The sequence below is a fragment of the Sminthopsis crassicaudata genome, chromosome 1 (genome assembly GCF_048593235.1).
Source record: "Sminthopsis crassicaudata isolate SCR6 chromosome 1, ASM4859323v1, whole genome shotgun sequence".
In the NCBI taxonomy this organism is placed as follows: Eukaryota; Metazoa; Chordata; class Mammalia; order Dasyuromorphia; family Dasyuridae; genus Sminthopsis; species Sminthopsis crassicaudata.
In genome coordinates this window covers 369,455,495-369,473,172 of record NC_133617.1, presented here as the reverse complement: position 1 = coordinate 369,473,172, position 17,678 = coordinate 369,455,495, and the positions used below count along the sequence as shown (strand labels likewise).

The 17,678-nt window shown below is 34.7% G+C and overlaps 1 protein-coding gene across 5 annotated transcripts in view; it reads left to right on the top strand.

Moving 5' to 3' along the window:
- Window positions 1–17,678, top strand: part of SMAD2 (SMAD family member 2) — a 98,051-nt gene that overhangs the window by 12,769 nt on the left and 67,604 nt on the right. For all 5 annotated transcript variants that reach the window (XM_074279326.1, XM_074279324.1, XM_074279327.1 and 2 more), the window contains exon 2: window positions 15,131–15,420. In XM_074279326.1, the coding sequence (XP_074135427.1) occupies window positions 15,185–15,420 (236 nt within the window). In that variant the 5' untranslated portion in view covers window positions 15,131–15,184. The remainder of the gene's footprint in view (window positions 1–15,130; window positions 15,421–17,678) is intronic.

The window sequence follows — 17,678 nt, the reverse complement described above, 5'->3', positions numbered from 1 at the left end:
GTTATATGCTCTTTAGTCTTTCTGAGCCAGATGCTGACAAATCATGATATGTTTCAATTTTGCTCATTGTGGTTGATTTGATGGCACAATATCTATTTTCTTTTCTTTTTTCTTTTTTTATTAATTTCATAATTATAACTTTTTTTTGACAGTACATATGCATGGGTAATTTCTTACAACATTATCCCTTGCACTCACTTTTGTTCCGAATTTTCCCCTCCTTCCCTCCACCTCCTCCCCTAGATGGCAGGCAGTCCCATACATGTTAAATCTGTTATAGTATATCCTAGATACAATATATGTGTGCATTACCGAATTTCTTGTTGCACAGGAAGAATTGGATTCGTAAGGTAAAAATAACCTGGGAAGAAAAACAAAAATGCAAACAGTTTACACTCATTTCCCAGTGTTCCTTCTCTGGGGGTAGCTGATTCTGTCCATCATTGATCAATTGGAACTGAATTAGATGTTCTCTTTGTTGAAGATATCCACTTCCATCAGAATACATCCTCATATAGTATTGTTGTTGAAGTGTATAATGATTTCCTGGTTATAATATCTATTTTCAAAAGATATATTAACATCAATAATTAGTATCAATACAGTTTTTAGACTTGCTTTTACTTAGTGGTTTCAACAGAATAGATGGAAAACCATCACAAAGGAATTGAAACTGAATTGTGCAAAATTTTAAAGCATCGGTTTAGCCCCAAAGAGGAAATATGAGAAGACTGTTTCACCTTCATTCTTTTGCAGAGAATGGTTTCCACTGATTTAATATATATGTGTGTGTGTATATATGTGTGTGTGTGTGTGTGTGTATATATATATATATATTACATATATATGTGTATATATTATATATATAAATATATTTCAATGTAATGATCAATTTTGCTGAATTTTTTTTTTCTCTTACCCTGTAAAACAAATCTTAGTTATACAGAATGGTTCTCTGAGAAGGGAGGGGAAGTTTGGGTTGATGTGAAAACAAATGACAGCAATAAAACACTTTTTAAAATTGTTAGTCACCTTTAAGAGATTAGAAGCCAGATTCTAATGGCTGAAAAGAGCCATTAAATAGGGAGATGTTAAAGAGGAGGGACCTCAAGATTAGGGACATGAATAGAATAATTGGCCTTATGCAAAGACAAGGGCCACTTTGTCAACTACTAGACCAAAGGAGAAAGAGACAGCAAGTGATATCAAGAGGTTTTGAGCTATAGAATAAGAGAAGGAGCTAATGATGAGTATCCTCTTGGTAAAATAGGAAACAATTCTTTCCAAAACTCTCCTGTTATTGACTGTTTTGTGTTTTATTATTTTTGCCAAATTCATTGTGAGATAGATGAAATCTTAGGGTTGTTTTGATTTACAATCCCCCATACTAGTTTTTGGAGTAGTCATCTATATCCACAGTTTGCAAGGGGGGGGTATGAGGGGAGGCCAAGGGTTTTGAGAGCCATTTTAAAAAAATTAATTATATATCTTTTATATGTACGTATCTATTTATATCTGTAAGCTTTAAAGCTGAAAATTACACAAGACTTTTGAGATGCCCTCTATCTAGGATAAAAACAACCCTTATTAGAGATATTGGACATAAAGTTCCCCCCTTCGCTCAATTCTTTCTGGAAAAAAATTTTGCAATTTCATGTTATTGAGATGATTAGATAATAGAATTCTCATTTAAAAAGACTAATGGCCTATCATCAAATTTTAAGCATCTGAAGTGAATTTTGAACTCAAATCATCTAAGAGGAGTAGGCTTCAGAAATCCACCAAACAAAGGGGCAGCTAGTTGATGTAGTAGATAGAGCACCAGCCCTGAAGTTAGAAGAATCCGAGTTCAAATCTGGCTTAAGACACTTAACACTTCCTGGTTGTGTGACTCTGGGCAAGTCACTTAACTTTAATTGCCTCAGCAAAAAAGAAAGAAAGAAAGAAATCCACCAAATCAGCCTAAACTCCACATAGCTGAATTTTTATGATCAGGAGGTGGCAGCTAGGTAGCCGAGTGAATAGAACACTGGGTCTGGAGTCAGGAAAATCTGACTTTAGATGTGGCCTCTGATATTAGTTGTGTGACCCTGAACAAGTTACTTTGCTTGGAGAAGTGAAGGGCAATTCACTGGGGTATGCTTGCCAAGAAAATCCCATGGACAAGTATGGTACCTAGGATCACAAAAAGTTGGATGTAACTGTACTACAACAAAGAATGATCAGAAAGTTGCTTTAGAAAGTCAATGCCAATCAAATCCGAGAAACAGCTTTGTCTTAGATCTTTTCCGGGCAAGAAGTTTCATTGGGCTAATCAAGAACTGGGGGCCTCAGTTCTTATTTTCTTTTAGGTCAAGGCCCCCTCCCCCCCACCATGTAGTAGGAGAGAGGAAATAGGCTGTGACAGAGAAATGCTTGGCTTAGTTCCTCTATGTCTGGGGTGCTTGATTATGGAGAGCTGAGGTTTTATCCAGGTGGTTCAGGGAAACTTTTGGGTTTGGAACAAGAATTGCAAATCCAGTAACTGGGCACTTGGTGGTAAGAAAGGATTACAGTGTTAATGGTGGCATAGGACAGAGTAGACAACAGCTTCCTCATGGTGCTGGCATAAGAGCTTTTTGTTTTGAGAGATCCCTGCTTTCCTCTCCCAGCACAGGGATGGTTTTGTGTTTAAGGGCCCATAGATTCCAGGGCAAGAAGGCTTCTAACCCTAGACCTTATGTGAAAGGAGGATAGAGTTCCCCCCTCCTTTTTGTGGAACAGCAGTAGGTAAGAATAAGAGCTTTTATCTTAGTGGAAGCCCTGTACCCGCTCAGGCTTTGAATGAGAATGAGAATCAGTACTGCTACATGTGGGCAGAGTGATCAGGGATTCTTCCCCAAAGCTGTAAGAACTTGAAGTTCTTTGACATGGTCACAGTGGGGGTTTTGCTTTCACCAGCTGTTAACAGTGGTGGCATCATCTCTTGCCTTCTGTGGCTGGTTTCTTCCCTTTCTCTTCCAGCCTATTTGACCCTCGGCAGCCTCTTAGATTATTAGCTATCTTCTAACCCTAAAGCATGGTAGTCCCTCTAAGCTTATTACTTGGCCATCTTCTCTTGCTGAACACACACCTAACTTTACTTGATCTTATCAGCTCTGGAATCCCTTATCTTCTGTGGACAGTTATCTTCCTAATCTGTGTATGCTACAGATTATAGAATAATCATTCAGCAATTCCACCTTCCAGATCTTTTAAATATATTTTTTGCTTCTAATACTTTACTGTCAGAAAGTATTTAACTTCCTAATCTCTCCCCCCTGCAACATTTTTCTTTTTTCCATTTAGGGCACGGCCATCCTTTGTCATTTATGTTTATAACATCCATTACTTCTCCTTTACTTCTCCTTCCAATGTGCACTCTTACCTAGCCTTGCCCCCTTTACAAACCTCCTGAATCCATTCCTTTCTCTTTATTCACACATCCTTTATTATTCTTTATTTATTTATTCATTGCTTTTTTCTCATCTATTTTAATAGTTTTTCTGACTAGTCAATATTCAGACACATTTAATGGCTCTAATCTGTCTTTAGGATAAAATGAAAACTCTCGTTTGAGGTTTAAGATGCTACACAATCTGTCTTCAGTCTTATGCTCTTCATGTGCCATTTCCAAATTAGACTACTAGCTGTTCCTGAACATTCCATCAATGGTCTTTATTCACTTGTACAACAACATACCTTTCCCCGTAGCTTCCATGAGTAAAGAAATGAAAATAATCTTACATTCTATCCTGGTCAAACCAACTTTACAGTACTATATTCAGGATATTAAGTAGAAAATGTTCAAAAGGAGACAATCAGAATAGTTGAAGGATGGGTTTTTAACCTGGAAAACAGATGAGTTGAGTGAACTAGATTGTCCTTTTAAATATTTGAAGAGCAGTCACATGGAAGGGATTAGATGTGATGTGTTTGGCCTTAGAAGGTCAAAGTAGGAACAAAGGGGTGGAAATACAGAAACTAATTTAAGCTTGATGTTAGAAAAAAATTCTTAACATTGAGAGCTACCTCATTTCCTTGAAAGGCAGAGGATTCCATTCCTAATGGGAGGTCTTCAAACAGAGCTTGTAGAGCATACTGTATTGGATATTATTTTCTTGGTATGGATTTGATTAAATGGCTGCTCCTCTAAATTTCCAGCTCTAAAAGTCTTTGATTCTGTGAATAGTGGAGGAGGAAGCCAGATTTCAAGGGGTTGAGGAATGAGTGGGTGGTGAGGAAATAAAGACAGTGAGTGTAGACTGTTCTTTTGAGAAGTCTGGCAGTAGAAACAATATGAGGGAGAGAGGTGAAGGAAAGGGTGGGGTTTTTGGGGAGGGGGGTAAGGATTAGGCATGTTTATAAGCAGAGGATGATGAAATATTAAAGATTCAGGACTGTGATGATGGAACAGCTTTTGCTAATTGGGAAATCTTACTGATATATTCATAGTAAACTTATGTGTTTATCATTTTCTTTAAGTGATACATGAATATTGAACACTACAAGTATAATTCTCTTATATGACTTGATTTATTGAAGTGAAATTGAGGAGTCAGTATTTGAGTTTTTGAATCCTGGCTCTGCTTCTTAATCTGTATTTAACATTGAGTAAGTTAGTTCTATTTCTCAGCATCATGTAGTTAGTTCTGTTTCTCAGCATCATTATTAAGTGTTAAAAATGTCCTATTTAATACTTCAGGTTGTGGAAGAAACCTTAGAGGTCACTTAATCAGCTCCTGTTCATTTGATGATAAAACAGGTCCAGAATTTATTTTTTATTTTTTAATTTATTTTTTATATTTATATTTATTTTATATTTTTATATTATATATTAATTTATATTATATTTATTTTATATTTTATATATTTTATATTTATTTATTTTTTTAATTTAATTTTTGTTGCTGAGGCAATTGGGGTTAAGTGACTTGCCCAGGGTCACACAGCTATCTGAGATAGGAAATGTTAAGTATCTGAGATCAGATTTGAACTTAGGTTTTCCTGATTTCAGGGCTGGTGCTCCACCTAGCTGCCCTGCCCAGAGAATGTAAATGATTTATTCCAAGGTCACATGTGGGGACTGACTCCAGATGAAATATTCTTTCTGCTATATGGTGTGGGCTATCCTTATCAAACAACAACAAAATACTAAAAATAGTTTGGGGAATTGTCAGCATTACTATCAATCACTAGATTTGATATTTACTAACCATTTTTTCTATCTCAGCTGGATTATTACCACAGCTTTCTAACAGGTTCACCTGCCTTCAGGTACTATTCCTTCCTTCTTAGTCCCCAATATTTTGAAACAGTTTAAAATAGGATTTCATGTGCAACAAATATTTCCTTATGATAAAACTTGCAAAATTAGATTAAATGTATCTTACTTTGCTATCCTTGTGGTGGAATTATATATTGATAGAGTTAAGAAGGAAAAAGGACAGGGCCTAGAATACACCAAGATACTGGTGGCATTGAGCCTGGAAGAAGCAGGGTGGGGAGAGGGGATAAATTATTAAGGATTGAATATGGACATGCTTTAACCTAGAGAGGTAAGCCAGACTATTTAAGGAGAAAAATTCAGGAGACTTTGTGTCTGGATGAAAGAATTAGTAATCAACAAAATTTAGAATTTAATGAAAGGAAAACCTCTGGACTAGGGACTGTTTTCTTGATGGGTTCAGCTCCTTCAAGAGAAAGATAAAAGTGATCATCCAGGCCTAGGGCAGAAATTCATTTCTACTTTATGAAATTCTTTCTATAAAAGCACTTGAGCTTTTTTCCATAATATTCTTCCCATATTTCTCTTGTTAGAAGAGATATTTTGTTGAGGTTACTTGAATTAGGTTACTCTGAAAGACATGCACTACATCATTTCCTTACTTCATTGAGGTACAACTATAACAATATAGCTATGGTTTTGAGCTTTCAGAAGCAAAAAAATAAAAATAACCTTTTATCTTCCCTTTATCCCTTGATATTTAAACTCCCACATCACCCCAAAACAAACTCATTTTCAGAGTTTTAAGAATTTACTATAAGAGGTCATATTTGGACATTGCATTTCTTCTTGATGTAATGCTTCTACCTCTAAGCAGAATTAAAAGGACAGTTTATTAGCTTGCTTAATATACTCAGAGAACCAACACAATGCAAATTGAATTCTGGTTATTGATAGTCAGAAGAGAAACTTTGATTGGAGTGGTAATAAGTGGATAGAGACTCTAATGTTCTGAATTGTGGATACCTCACTTTCCTTCTTTTTTTTTTTTAATTTTTATTTTATTTTATAATTATAACTTTTTTTTTTTTTTGATAGTACATATGCATGGGTAATTTTTTACAACATTATCCCTTGCACTTACTTCTGTTCAGATTTTTTCCCTTCCTCCCCCAATCCTCTCCCCCAGATGGCAGGCAGTCTTATACATGTTAAATATATTACAATATATTCTAGATACAATATATGTGTGTAGAACCGAATTTCTTGTTGCACAGGAAGAATTGGATTCAGAAGGTAAAAATAACAGTTTACACTCATTTCCCAGTGTTCCTTTTCTGGATGTAGCTGATTCTGTCCAACATTGATCAATTGGAATTGGATTAGCTCTTCTCTATGTTGAAGATATCCACTTCCTCAGAATACATCCTCATACAGTATCATTGTTGAAGTGTATAATGATCTTCTGGTTCTGCTCGTTTCACTTAGCATCAGTTGATGTAAGTCTCTCCAAGCTTCTCTGTATTTCTCCTGTTGGTCATTTCTTACAGAACAATAATATTCCATAACATTCATATACCATAATTTACCCAACCATTCTCCAATTGATGGACATCCATTCATCTTCCAGCTTCTAGCCACTATGAAAAGGGCTGCCACAAACATTTTGGCACATACAGGTCCCTTTCGCTTCTTTAGTATTTCCTTGGGATATAAGCCCAGTAGTAGCACTTCTGGGTCAAAGGGTATGCACATTTTGATAACTTTTGGGGCATAATTCCAGATTGCTCTCCAGAATGGTTGGATTCTTTCACAACTCCGCCAACAATGCATCAGTGTCCCAGTTTTCCCACAGCCCCTCCAACATTCATCGTTATTTGTTCCTGTCATCTTAGCCAATCTGACAGGTGTGTAATGATATCTCAGAGTTGTCTTAATTTGCATTTCTCTGATCAATAGTGATTTGGAACACTCTTTCATATGAGTGGAAATAGTTTTAATTTCATCATCTGAAAATTGTCTGTTCATATCCTTTGACCATTTATCAATTGGAGAATGGCTTGATTTCTTATAAATTAAAGTCAATTCTCTGTATATTTTGGAGATGAGGCCTTTAATCAGAACCTTTAACTGTAAAAATGTTTTCCCAATTTGTTACTTCCCTTCTAATCTTGTTTGCATTAGTTTTGTTTGTGCAGAAACTTTTTAATTCGATGTAATCAAATTTTTCTATTTTGTGATCAATAATGGTCTCTAGTTCTCCCTTGGACACAAACTCCTTCCTCCTCCACAAATCTGAGAGGTAAACCATCCCATGTTCCTCCAATTTATTTATGATTTCGTTCTTTATTCCTAAATCATGGACCCATTTTGATCTAATCTTAGTATGTGGTGTTAAATGTGGGTCCATGCCTAGTTTCTGCCATACTAATTTCCAGTTTTCCCAGCAGTTTTTGTCAAATAATGAATTCTTATCCCAAAATTTGGGATCTTTGGGTTTGTCAAACACTAGATTGCTATTTTTATTCACTATCTTGTCCTGTGAACCTAACCTATGCCACTGATCAACTAGTCTATTTCTTAGCCAATACCAAATGGTTTTGGTGACTGTTGCTTTAAAATACAGTTCTAGATCAGGTACAGCTAAACCACCTTCACTTAATTTTTTTTTTCATTACTCCCCTTGAAATTCTTGACCTTTTGTTGTTTCATATGAATTCTGTTGTTATTTTTTCTAGGTTATTAAAATAGTTTCTTGGAAGTCTGATTGGTATAGCACTAAATAAATAGATTAGTTTAGGGAATATTGTCATCTTAATTATATTCGCTCGGCCTATCCAAGAGCACTGAATGTCTTTCCAATTATTTAAATCTGACTTTATTTTTTGTGGCAAGTGTTTCGTAATTTTGCTCATATAATTCCTGACTCTCCTTTGGTAGATATATTCCCAAATATTTTATACTATCGACCGTTATTTTGAATGGAATTTCTCTTTGTATCTCTTGCTGTTGGATTGTGTTGGTAATGTGTAAAAATGCTGAGGATTTATGTGGATTTATTTTGTATCTTTGTATCTTTGTATTTATTTTGTATTTTGTAACTTTTTTTTTGTATTTATTTATTTATTTATTAATAATCTATTTATTTTGTATCTTGTAACTTTGCTAGAATTCTGAATTATTTCTAATAGCTTTTTAGCAGAGTCTTTGGGGTTCTCTAAGTATACCATCATGTCATCTGTGAAAAGTAATAATTTGATTTCCTCATTTCCTACTCTAATTCCTTGAATCTCTTTCTCGGCTCTTATTGCCGAGGCTAGAGTTTCTAGTACTATATTGAAAAGTAATGGTGATAGTGGGCAACCTTGTTTCATTCACTCCTGATCTTATAGGGAAAGGTTCTAGTTTATCGCCGTTACATATGATGTTTACTGAAGGTTTTAAATATATGCTCCTTATTATTTTAAGGAATAGTTCATTTATTCCTATACACTCAAGCGTTTTTAGTAGGAATGGATGTTGGATTTTATCAAATGCTTTTTCTGTACTCACTTTCCTTCTTTTGTTACTATGTAATCATTCACTAGATTGTCAGTTTAACTATTCCTTCCATTCCTACTATCACCTTTCTCCCTCATCTGGATGATTGCAATGGTTTAGTAAATTGGTCCATTTACTTCTTGGTACTCTTTATTCTTCCTTTCTAGTCATACCTTGCACTACTGCCAAGTGCTGCTTAAAACATTTTCTGTGTTTTCCTTCTTTCCTTCCATCCTTTATTTCTTCTCTCTCTCTCTCCCTCCTTCCTTCCACATTTGCTTATTGTTTTGTGCTTGGAATATACTTCTTAACCCTTACTTCTGATTTTATAAATCTATGCTATTCCTTTAAGATGGATTGCTTACACATTTTTATAACTCACTCAGGAATTCTGTCCTGATCTCCATTTGGAATTGATCTTTATACTGTTATACTATATTCTGCATTGTTTGTTGTATGGTAATGCACATTTGTGTGTCTTCCTTTGTTGAACAGAAACTTCATGAGGACATAGTATTTTAAAGCATTTATGTTCTTGAAATCTGAAATTCCTTTTTAACTGATTAACTGAGGCATCATTCCACATTTTGTTCTGGGTTTCATCCTTAAGTTCTGTTCTTTGTCCTTACCTTGGCCTCCAATCCCTAAGGCTTTCATTTCTCTTCTCAGACTATCATTGGCTTGCACTAACCACTTCGCATCTTGACACCTTGGTGAACCAGCTCAATTTTACACTATCTTCTTTGGTCAAGCCATTTTCCCCTTTATCTTATAAAAGATCTTGGGCCTAGTAAGCCACAGTCCTGATTTACCATGGTCTGCTGTTTTTATTCTTACTCATGATTGAAGCTGAAGAAAATGATAAAACCGTACTGACTAGATCCCCTACTGACTTTTGTTACATAAACTTAACCAGGCCTTCACTGCAGCAAGACATACCCAAACTCTGTTCTGTTCAGAATACCATCTATTCCCCATTCCCCCAAGCTTGCAACTTAGGTATCATTCTTGACTACTCACTTTATTACCTTACTCTTCTCCATACCGAAAATGATGCCAAAACCTGTCAGTTTTACCTTTCGAACATCTCTCACACATGTTATTTTCTCTCTGAGGTAGACCCTAACACCACTTGGCTGGAGGCCCTCATCACTTGCCTTCTAGTTGATTTTCCTGCCACAAGTCTCTCCTCACTCCATTTCATCCTCCACTCAGCTATTAAATTGATTTCCCTAAAACACAGGTCTGATTGGGTTACCTCCTTTCCTCACCCTAACATGGGCCCCTATTCAGTTGACTAATGGCTTTCCTGTTGCTTCTAAACAATTGTGTTTGGCATTCAAAACCTTGGTTGCTTCCTACCTCTTTTTTGTCTAGACAAAAAAGGCCATTCTTTGCTCATTTCTTTCTTGCCAGATTTTAATAACTGAATTGATGTTGCCTCAGTCAAACTGAGACCTGTTTAAAAGACCTTAGCTTAAAAAGGTCTAACGTTACTACTTCATCCAAAGTCGTCTCCAGCCATCCTGATCTACATCTGGCCACTGCATCCAGGTGATTCTGGAGAAGAAAATGAGGCTAGTGACCTTGCCCAGACTACTGCCTTACTCATATCCAATTCACTTACACGTTATGACCTCACCTCCCTGATGTCATGATTGGCTTTGAGAATAAAGGACAAACAACTGCTACTCTTATTAGTTCTTTGATCAAGTAGCACTGGTCTCTTAAATAAGATACTCCTCTTTGAATTCTGGACATCTTTGCCGCTCTTCTTTTCCATCTCAAATCTCCTTGCTTCCTGACGTCTTTAAAGTTCCAGCTAAAATCTTATTTTCTACAAGGAGCCTTTTCTGATTCCCAATTCCAGTGCCTTGCTTCTGAGGTTATCTCAATTTATTCCATATATATCTTGTTAATATATAATTGTTTGCTTATTGTCTCCCATATTAGACTTTGAGCTCCTGGAGGATAAGGACATTTTTTGCCCTTTATATCCCCTAACATATAGTAGGATCTTAACAAATTCTTGATTGTTGAATTGACTTGGTTCTCTTTATCACTCTCAGGTCTTTTTGTAGGTTTTTGCACATAAAACAGTTGCTGAATGAATAATTGCACATACTTTACAAAATTAGTTCTCTGCCTAGAAGAAAAAAAATTTGCTCATTTTAAATGTTCCATTTTAACATTTACCATTAATATAGATCAAGACAGAAAAAATGTTGTGTAAGGGGAACACATATACTATTTGACTAGACCAAACAATGAGGAAAGTTGTGTGAAATTAGCTTGACAAGAAAGGACTTTGAAAGCAAGACAGAGGTGCTTGTTTTTTTCTAGAGGTAGTAGAAACCACTGATGCTTCTTTATCAGAAATGTCAAGGTCATTAGTGCGATCACTTTGGCAGCTATTTGGAAGATGTTTGGAGAAGGGAAACATTAGATGTGTTAAATGTGGCTGAATACCACTTAGAAGATTGGTACTAGTCCAGGCAAGAGGTAATATAGACCTCAGTAGAATTGTTATGATGTCCAGGAGATACTGAATTAGATTTGATTGTATCTGATAGGATTGGGTGATTGAGTACTATCTAGTGGTGCTTTCCAGAAATAGACATTAGGAGGAAGAATGAGTTTAGGGGGAAATAGAGTTTACTTCCAGACATGTTTAAGTTCTAGATGCATAAGAGTTAAAGAAATCACTTAGAAACAGGATTTCTTAACCTTTGTTTTGTCGTGGACTCCTTGTAGTGCGAAGCTTTTAGACTATTCTGAATCATATTTTTAGAGGCACATAATAAAATATGTAGAATTAGAAGAGAATAGTGAAAATAAATATTTTTCCATCCAAGTTCATGCACTCTTGATTTGGAATTTCTTATCTAGAGAAAGTGTAGAGAATAAAAAAGGGAGGGCCTAAACAGAGGCTTGACATTAATGTTGATCTTACAAAGGAAATAAAGAAAAAAATCATGATAACTCTTTAAGAATTAAAGTCTGTTAACTCAATTATTTACCAAAACAGATATTTTAATGTAGTTTTTAAAAAATATCACATAGCAAGTATTGTGTGTGTGTGTGTTTTTAATGAAAAAACAAATATATTGCACCTTGAAAGTTTTCCTAAAAGCTGCTCATAAAATGCAAATAACACTTAATGGATCCTGCACTGTAGGTCAGTTGCCCACATGTATATTCATTCTTCTATTAGTCTTATTTCTAGAATACTTACTTAATCCATTTAAAAATATTTGATGTGTTTTGTTTTTATATTACCTTCATTTTGCAAAATCTCTCTCCCTCTTCCCAGTTCCAGAGAGCAATTCTTTATAATCCAGCTTCTTAAACTGTAATTTGTGACTCCGCATAGGCTGTTATAACTGGATGTAGAGATTATGAAATTATGATTTATTACCAATAAATGTTTGATTTGTATATCTATTTAAAATACTTATATACCCAGGGTTTTGTAATATTCTTCTCTAAATTGTAATGTTCTCTGAGAGCAGGTTTCTTGGGGGGCTTCTGGAGACAGCCTTAGTTTCATTTCAGTGTAATCACTCCAAATGCAGCCAGGGATTAAAGTCCAAATCCTTTATTGTCTCCTTCAGAGTCTTATCTCTTTCACTTGGGGTTTGGCTAGTTTTCTGGAGGCTTTTTGGATCTTGGTTTCAGTGTTCTCCACCGGATAGCCTGCCACCACTTCTCTGTCTTCCTTTGTTCTGCCCTACTGCCTTCTCTGGCTTCTCTTTGACTGAATCCTGACTGAGGCTCCAAGAGCTTCTAGTGGGCTTCTCCTTTCTGGCCCTGACAGCGTCTCCTTATATGTTCCACACTGAGTATACACTAATCGTTATATCACTAGGAAACCATTATTTGTTGTAGGATTAAATCGATGGTAAACTAGATTTAACCATTCTCTCCTCAATTCCACTTACTTAGTACTTTATTTCAAGTTCTGGCCCATAACACAGGGTCATGTAAAAAGTTGTTGGGCAAAAGGGGGGCCATGAGTGGAAAAGTTTAAGAAACTCTACATTGTAAAAGAATAATTACAGAAAATACCGAGTTTATAATTCATTGTTGGTGGATCCAGCTATTCTGGAGAGCAATTTGGAGGATACCCAAAGGGCTATAATGTTGTGCACACCCTTTAATTGAGCAGCATCACTACTGGTTCTGTATCCCAAAGAGATTATAAAAGAGTTGAAAAAGGACCCCACATATGCAAAAATTTTGGTAGCAGCACTTTTTTTTGTAGTGGCAATAAATGGGAAATTAAGTAGATGCCCATCAATTGGGGAATGACTGAATAAGTTATAGTATACGAATGTAATTAAATATTATTATTGTTCCATAAGAAATAATGAGTAGGCCAATTTCAGAAAAACCTGGAAAGACTTAATATGAACTGATACTGAGTGAAATGAGTAGAACCAGGAGAACATTGTGCATAAAAACAGCATAATAATATCAAACTATGATAGACATGACTTCTCAAAAACAGTGCAGAGATTCAAGACAATCCCAATAGTCATGAGATAGAAAATACCATTTGCATCCAGAGAGAACTGTGGAGATGGAATGTGGATCAAAGCATACTATTTTCACCTCTTTTGTTTGTTTGCTTTTTCTTTTTCATGGTTTTTCCCTTTTGTCTTGGTTTTTCTGTAACAGATGACTGATATGGAAATATGTTTAAAGTGATTGTATATGTTTAACCTATATCAAAGGGAAGGAAAGAGATAAAGGAAGGAGAAAAAAATTAGGAACTCAAAATTTTACAAAAGTGAATGTTTAAAAACTTTTTTATATATGTAATTGGAAAAATAAAATACTATTAAAATTAAAAAGAAAAAGAAATAGTGAATCTGGAACCAGGAATTTCCTGAGTTCAATAACAGCTTCAGACATATGTATTTATTCTAACACAGTAACCAGTACACAGATAAAATTGGTTATCTTGCAAAACATTTCTCACTAATTCCCTAGAATTTTGTGATCTTTTTGTGCTAACGTTCCAATAAAAACAAAGTTAAAACCATTGATTTGTGATATTATTATGCTGTTATAAACTTATCTATCTTGGTTGTTCTCTGAAAATCAGGAGACAGCGTGAGAATTTCCTCCCTCCCAAGTAAAAAAAGAGATAAAAGTAAATTTTTCTCATCTCTTTGGGTCAAACATGATGCTCAGTTTTGATTGTTGTTCTTTCCATTTACATTGTTGTAGCTATTGTGTATGGTTTTGGGTTTTTTTTGGGGGGGGGGTTCTGTTGATTTTACTTGATAACATTTCAGCTAATCTCCTATCTCCTATCTTGTTTATTCATTCATTTGTTTATTTTTTTCAATGCACAGTTATATTCTCTTACATTCAGGTACCATATTTAGTTTAGCCATTTGACAATCACTGGGAATCTTCGGTGTTACTATATATATATATATATATATATATATATATATATATATAGTGTGTGTGTGTGTGTGTGAATTTCTTTTTCTTTTCTTTTCTTTTTTTTTGGCTGAAGCAATTGGGGTTAAGTGACTTGGTCATACAGGAAGTGTTAAGTGTCTGAGATCAAATTCGAACTCAGGTCCTCCTGACTTCCGGGCTGCTGTTTTGTCTACTGCACCACCTAGCCGCCACTATTATAAATTTTTGTTGTGAATTTTACCCTTCACTCTCTTTGACCCTCTGGCATTGTATATTACTAGCAGTGAGGATCTCTGCTTCAGTGCTGTGATGAACATTTTAGTCACTTTCTTCTCTGTTAATTTTAAAAGTTTTTTAATTCAATGGATTGCACTTTTTCCCCTCTGATCTCTTGTGGGAAATAAAACTGATGGAATTTTAATGGTGGGGAAAGACTAAGATATTTGCAAATCTGCTGTCATGAGGTTTTAATAGATTTGTGTGTGTGTGTGTGTGTGTGTGTGTGTGTGTGTGTGTGTGTGTGTGTGTTCCTGCCCTTATTTCTGAAGACATTTGTTATACTTAAACCCTCAAAGTTATTTAGAACAGTAGTATTGTTTTCATATTCGATGATTTAAGGGACAGATATATTATTTAAATTTCAAGTCTTTTTTTAAAAAGATTCTTCATAATTGATTAAAATTATATTCTTCATCCAAATACTCCTGAAGTACAGTTTTGAAGAATAGAAGTTTTAAAAGATATGTAATTGGAAATAATTAATTTTGTGTATAAGTTAAACTTCAAGCATTTTTGTCACAATTTTCCCTAAATTCTCTAAATTGATCTCTTTTTACGTAATCTGACTAAAATTATTATTTGATTTTGGAGTTCTTTTCTAACTTAAGCTTTGATATTTTTTTCTAGGTTGGATAAAGAAGGCCTCTTTCTTTCTGGAGATTGCTGCTGTCTGGTAAGAACATGTCATCTATCTTACCATTCACTCCACCAGTTGTGAAGAGGCTGTTGGGATGGAAGAAATCTGCCAGTGGTTCTGGAGGAGCAGGTGGTGGAGAACAGAATGGACAGGAAGAAAAATGGTGTGAGAAAGCAGTTAAAAGTTTGGTGAAGAAGCTAAAGAAAACTGGAAGATTAGATGAACTTGAAAAAGCTATCACTACTCAAAACTGTAATACGAAATGTGTAACAATACCAAGGTAAGTGTTGTATGGTTCTTAGGTTGATCATCTTAAAGGAATAGCAAACTTAAATTTATAGGCAAAAGTTAACAAAGTTTCAAGTCACTTGGAAAAAATGTTTCAGTGTCATGGTATTAGATGTGTATTTTTTGCAATTAACAACGGTTTCATGCATTTCATAAAGTCATTTCCTTGAACATTGAGGAAGTTAGGTTAAGGAATAAATATTTAGATCATATTAAGATTATGAAGTTCTGTCACTTTTGGGGAATCAGTGCATCTTGAGTGTATTGTAAAAAAAACTTTTTTTTTTTTAATCTCCAGCTCATTTTTTTCCTTGGTCAACACTTCAGTCATCAGTGTATAAAGAACATCTTTAATATTTAGGTAAATTGTATATACTAAATTGGTATTTATCTTGATTTTTGTAGCATTTTTCCCAGAAAAGAAAAAAAAAAACTTAATAATTTTTCTTGGTGCCAGTATTTAATAAGATTAATCTAAAAATGATTTTTAATTTTTTTTTTTTTTTTAGGATTAAGGGGAAAAAACTTCATTGAAATAGCTTGTGTGCTTAAGTTTGTTTCATCATGCAGTCTATGAACTAATCACTGATTACAAGTTTTTGCATGTAATGCTACTAGTAACATAGTCTTAAGTATATTAATATTGACTATGCTAGATAGGAAATAATAGAACTTTGCAAAATAGAAATTAGCTGTTCACAGACTCTAAAAAAATAACTTGTCAAACGTTCCATTTGGCATATTCTTTTGTCTGGCATTTTTCTACCAGGGCAACTAGCCTTCCCCCCACCCCCCCCCATATTACCTTTGCTGTCAGTGAATCTCAGTGATAGCTAACAACTGACCTATTCTTTGCTTCTGTTTCAGAATTAATCATTTTACCATATTGAATTGACTCGTTCATTTTTTTGGCCTCATCATTTCAAGTATTCTGTGAATGATTTTTCTCTTTCAAGAATGTACCATTATAGTTCACAACTAATTGGGTAGATTTTTGTATTATTTAGTATATAGTATATTTAGTATAGTTATACTATATATAGTATATATTACTAGTATAGAACTAATAGAACAGTGGGACAATGGGGAAAATGAGATTTTTTTTTTTAATATAAATATAAAGCTTTTCTCTTCATAGAGGGAAAATAATGGCCTTAGTACCAGTAATTTTTGTAGTGTCTCATTTGTTTAAATAATGTAGTTTGAGCATTATAGGTAGCATAAAGAGTACATTTTTTTTTTATGGTACAGATGGGAAGTAATGTTTAAATTTTTCATGGAATATTGAAAAAAAATTTTAAAGCTTGCAGCTTGCTCTTTCTTTTTTTAAAAGCTAGGTTGGTGATTGTCAGGAAATGAGAATCTTTTGAAAATTTTACCTGGAGTAGAAGGACCTTGGTTCAAAGGGGAGGAAGAAATAATATTTGTTGAATGGAGTTTGACTACTAATATAGGGGAAGAAAGAATGTTATGGGTAGGAAGAAAAAAGCTAAGGACACTTGAGAAGGGCCTTGTTGGCCTTGGGACCAAAGAAAATGCTAACACTGAGTAATTTCATTTTGTGTTCCATATTCACATTATGTCATTTTAAGGAACAGTCTCTGATTTGTGAATATAAATAAGCTTGATGGATGTCCAGTGATATTTGCTTAAAAATTACTGAACTGGATAGCATTCTGCATTGTAAATAATTGAACTATTATTCAAATATTCCAATTCAGCACTTTTTTCTTGGCTTTAAATTTCCCATTATTTTAGAACTTTTGCATAGAGTCTAGGTAGGAATTCAGGAATTGTAAGGGAATCATGAAAGGAAAGGATGTTGAATCGCTTCACGTTAACAGGTGGCTAAACAATGAATTTGACAATACTGCAAGGGAGAAATCCTGTCATCTCCCTTCATTCCTTCCTCCATCAAATTTAGGGAAGGTACAGCAACTCTCTAAGACAGGGTGAGGAACCTTTTTTTCTGCCACGGGCCATTTATTTATAATATCATTTGCAGGCCATACAAAATTATCAACTTTTGTATTCAAGCAGTACCTAGCTTTCAGTTCATTATCACCTGCTGTTGCTTTAGTAAATGATTTTATGGGCAGGGCGTTCCCCACCCTGCTCTAAGACTTTGTTACAGAGAAAGTGCTGACCTGCGTTAGTAAAGGGAGCCTCCTCACCTGAGAGGTCCCTTTACTGATATAATCACAGTCCTTAATAGTTTTCTTAAAATACTTAACATTTTCAATCAAGTGA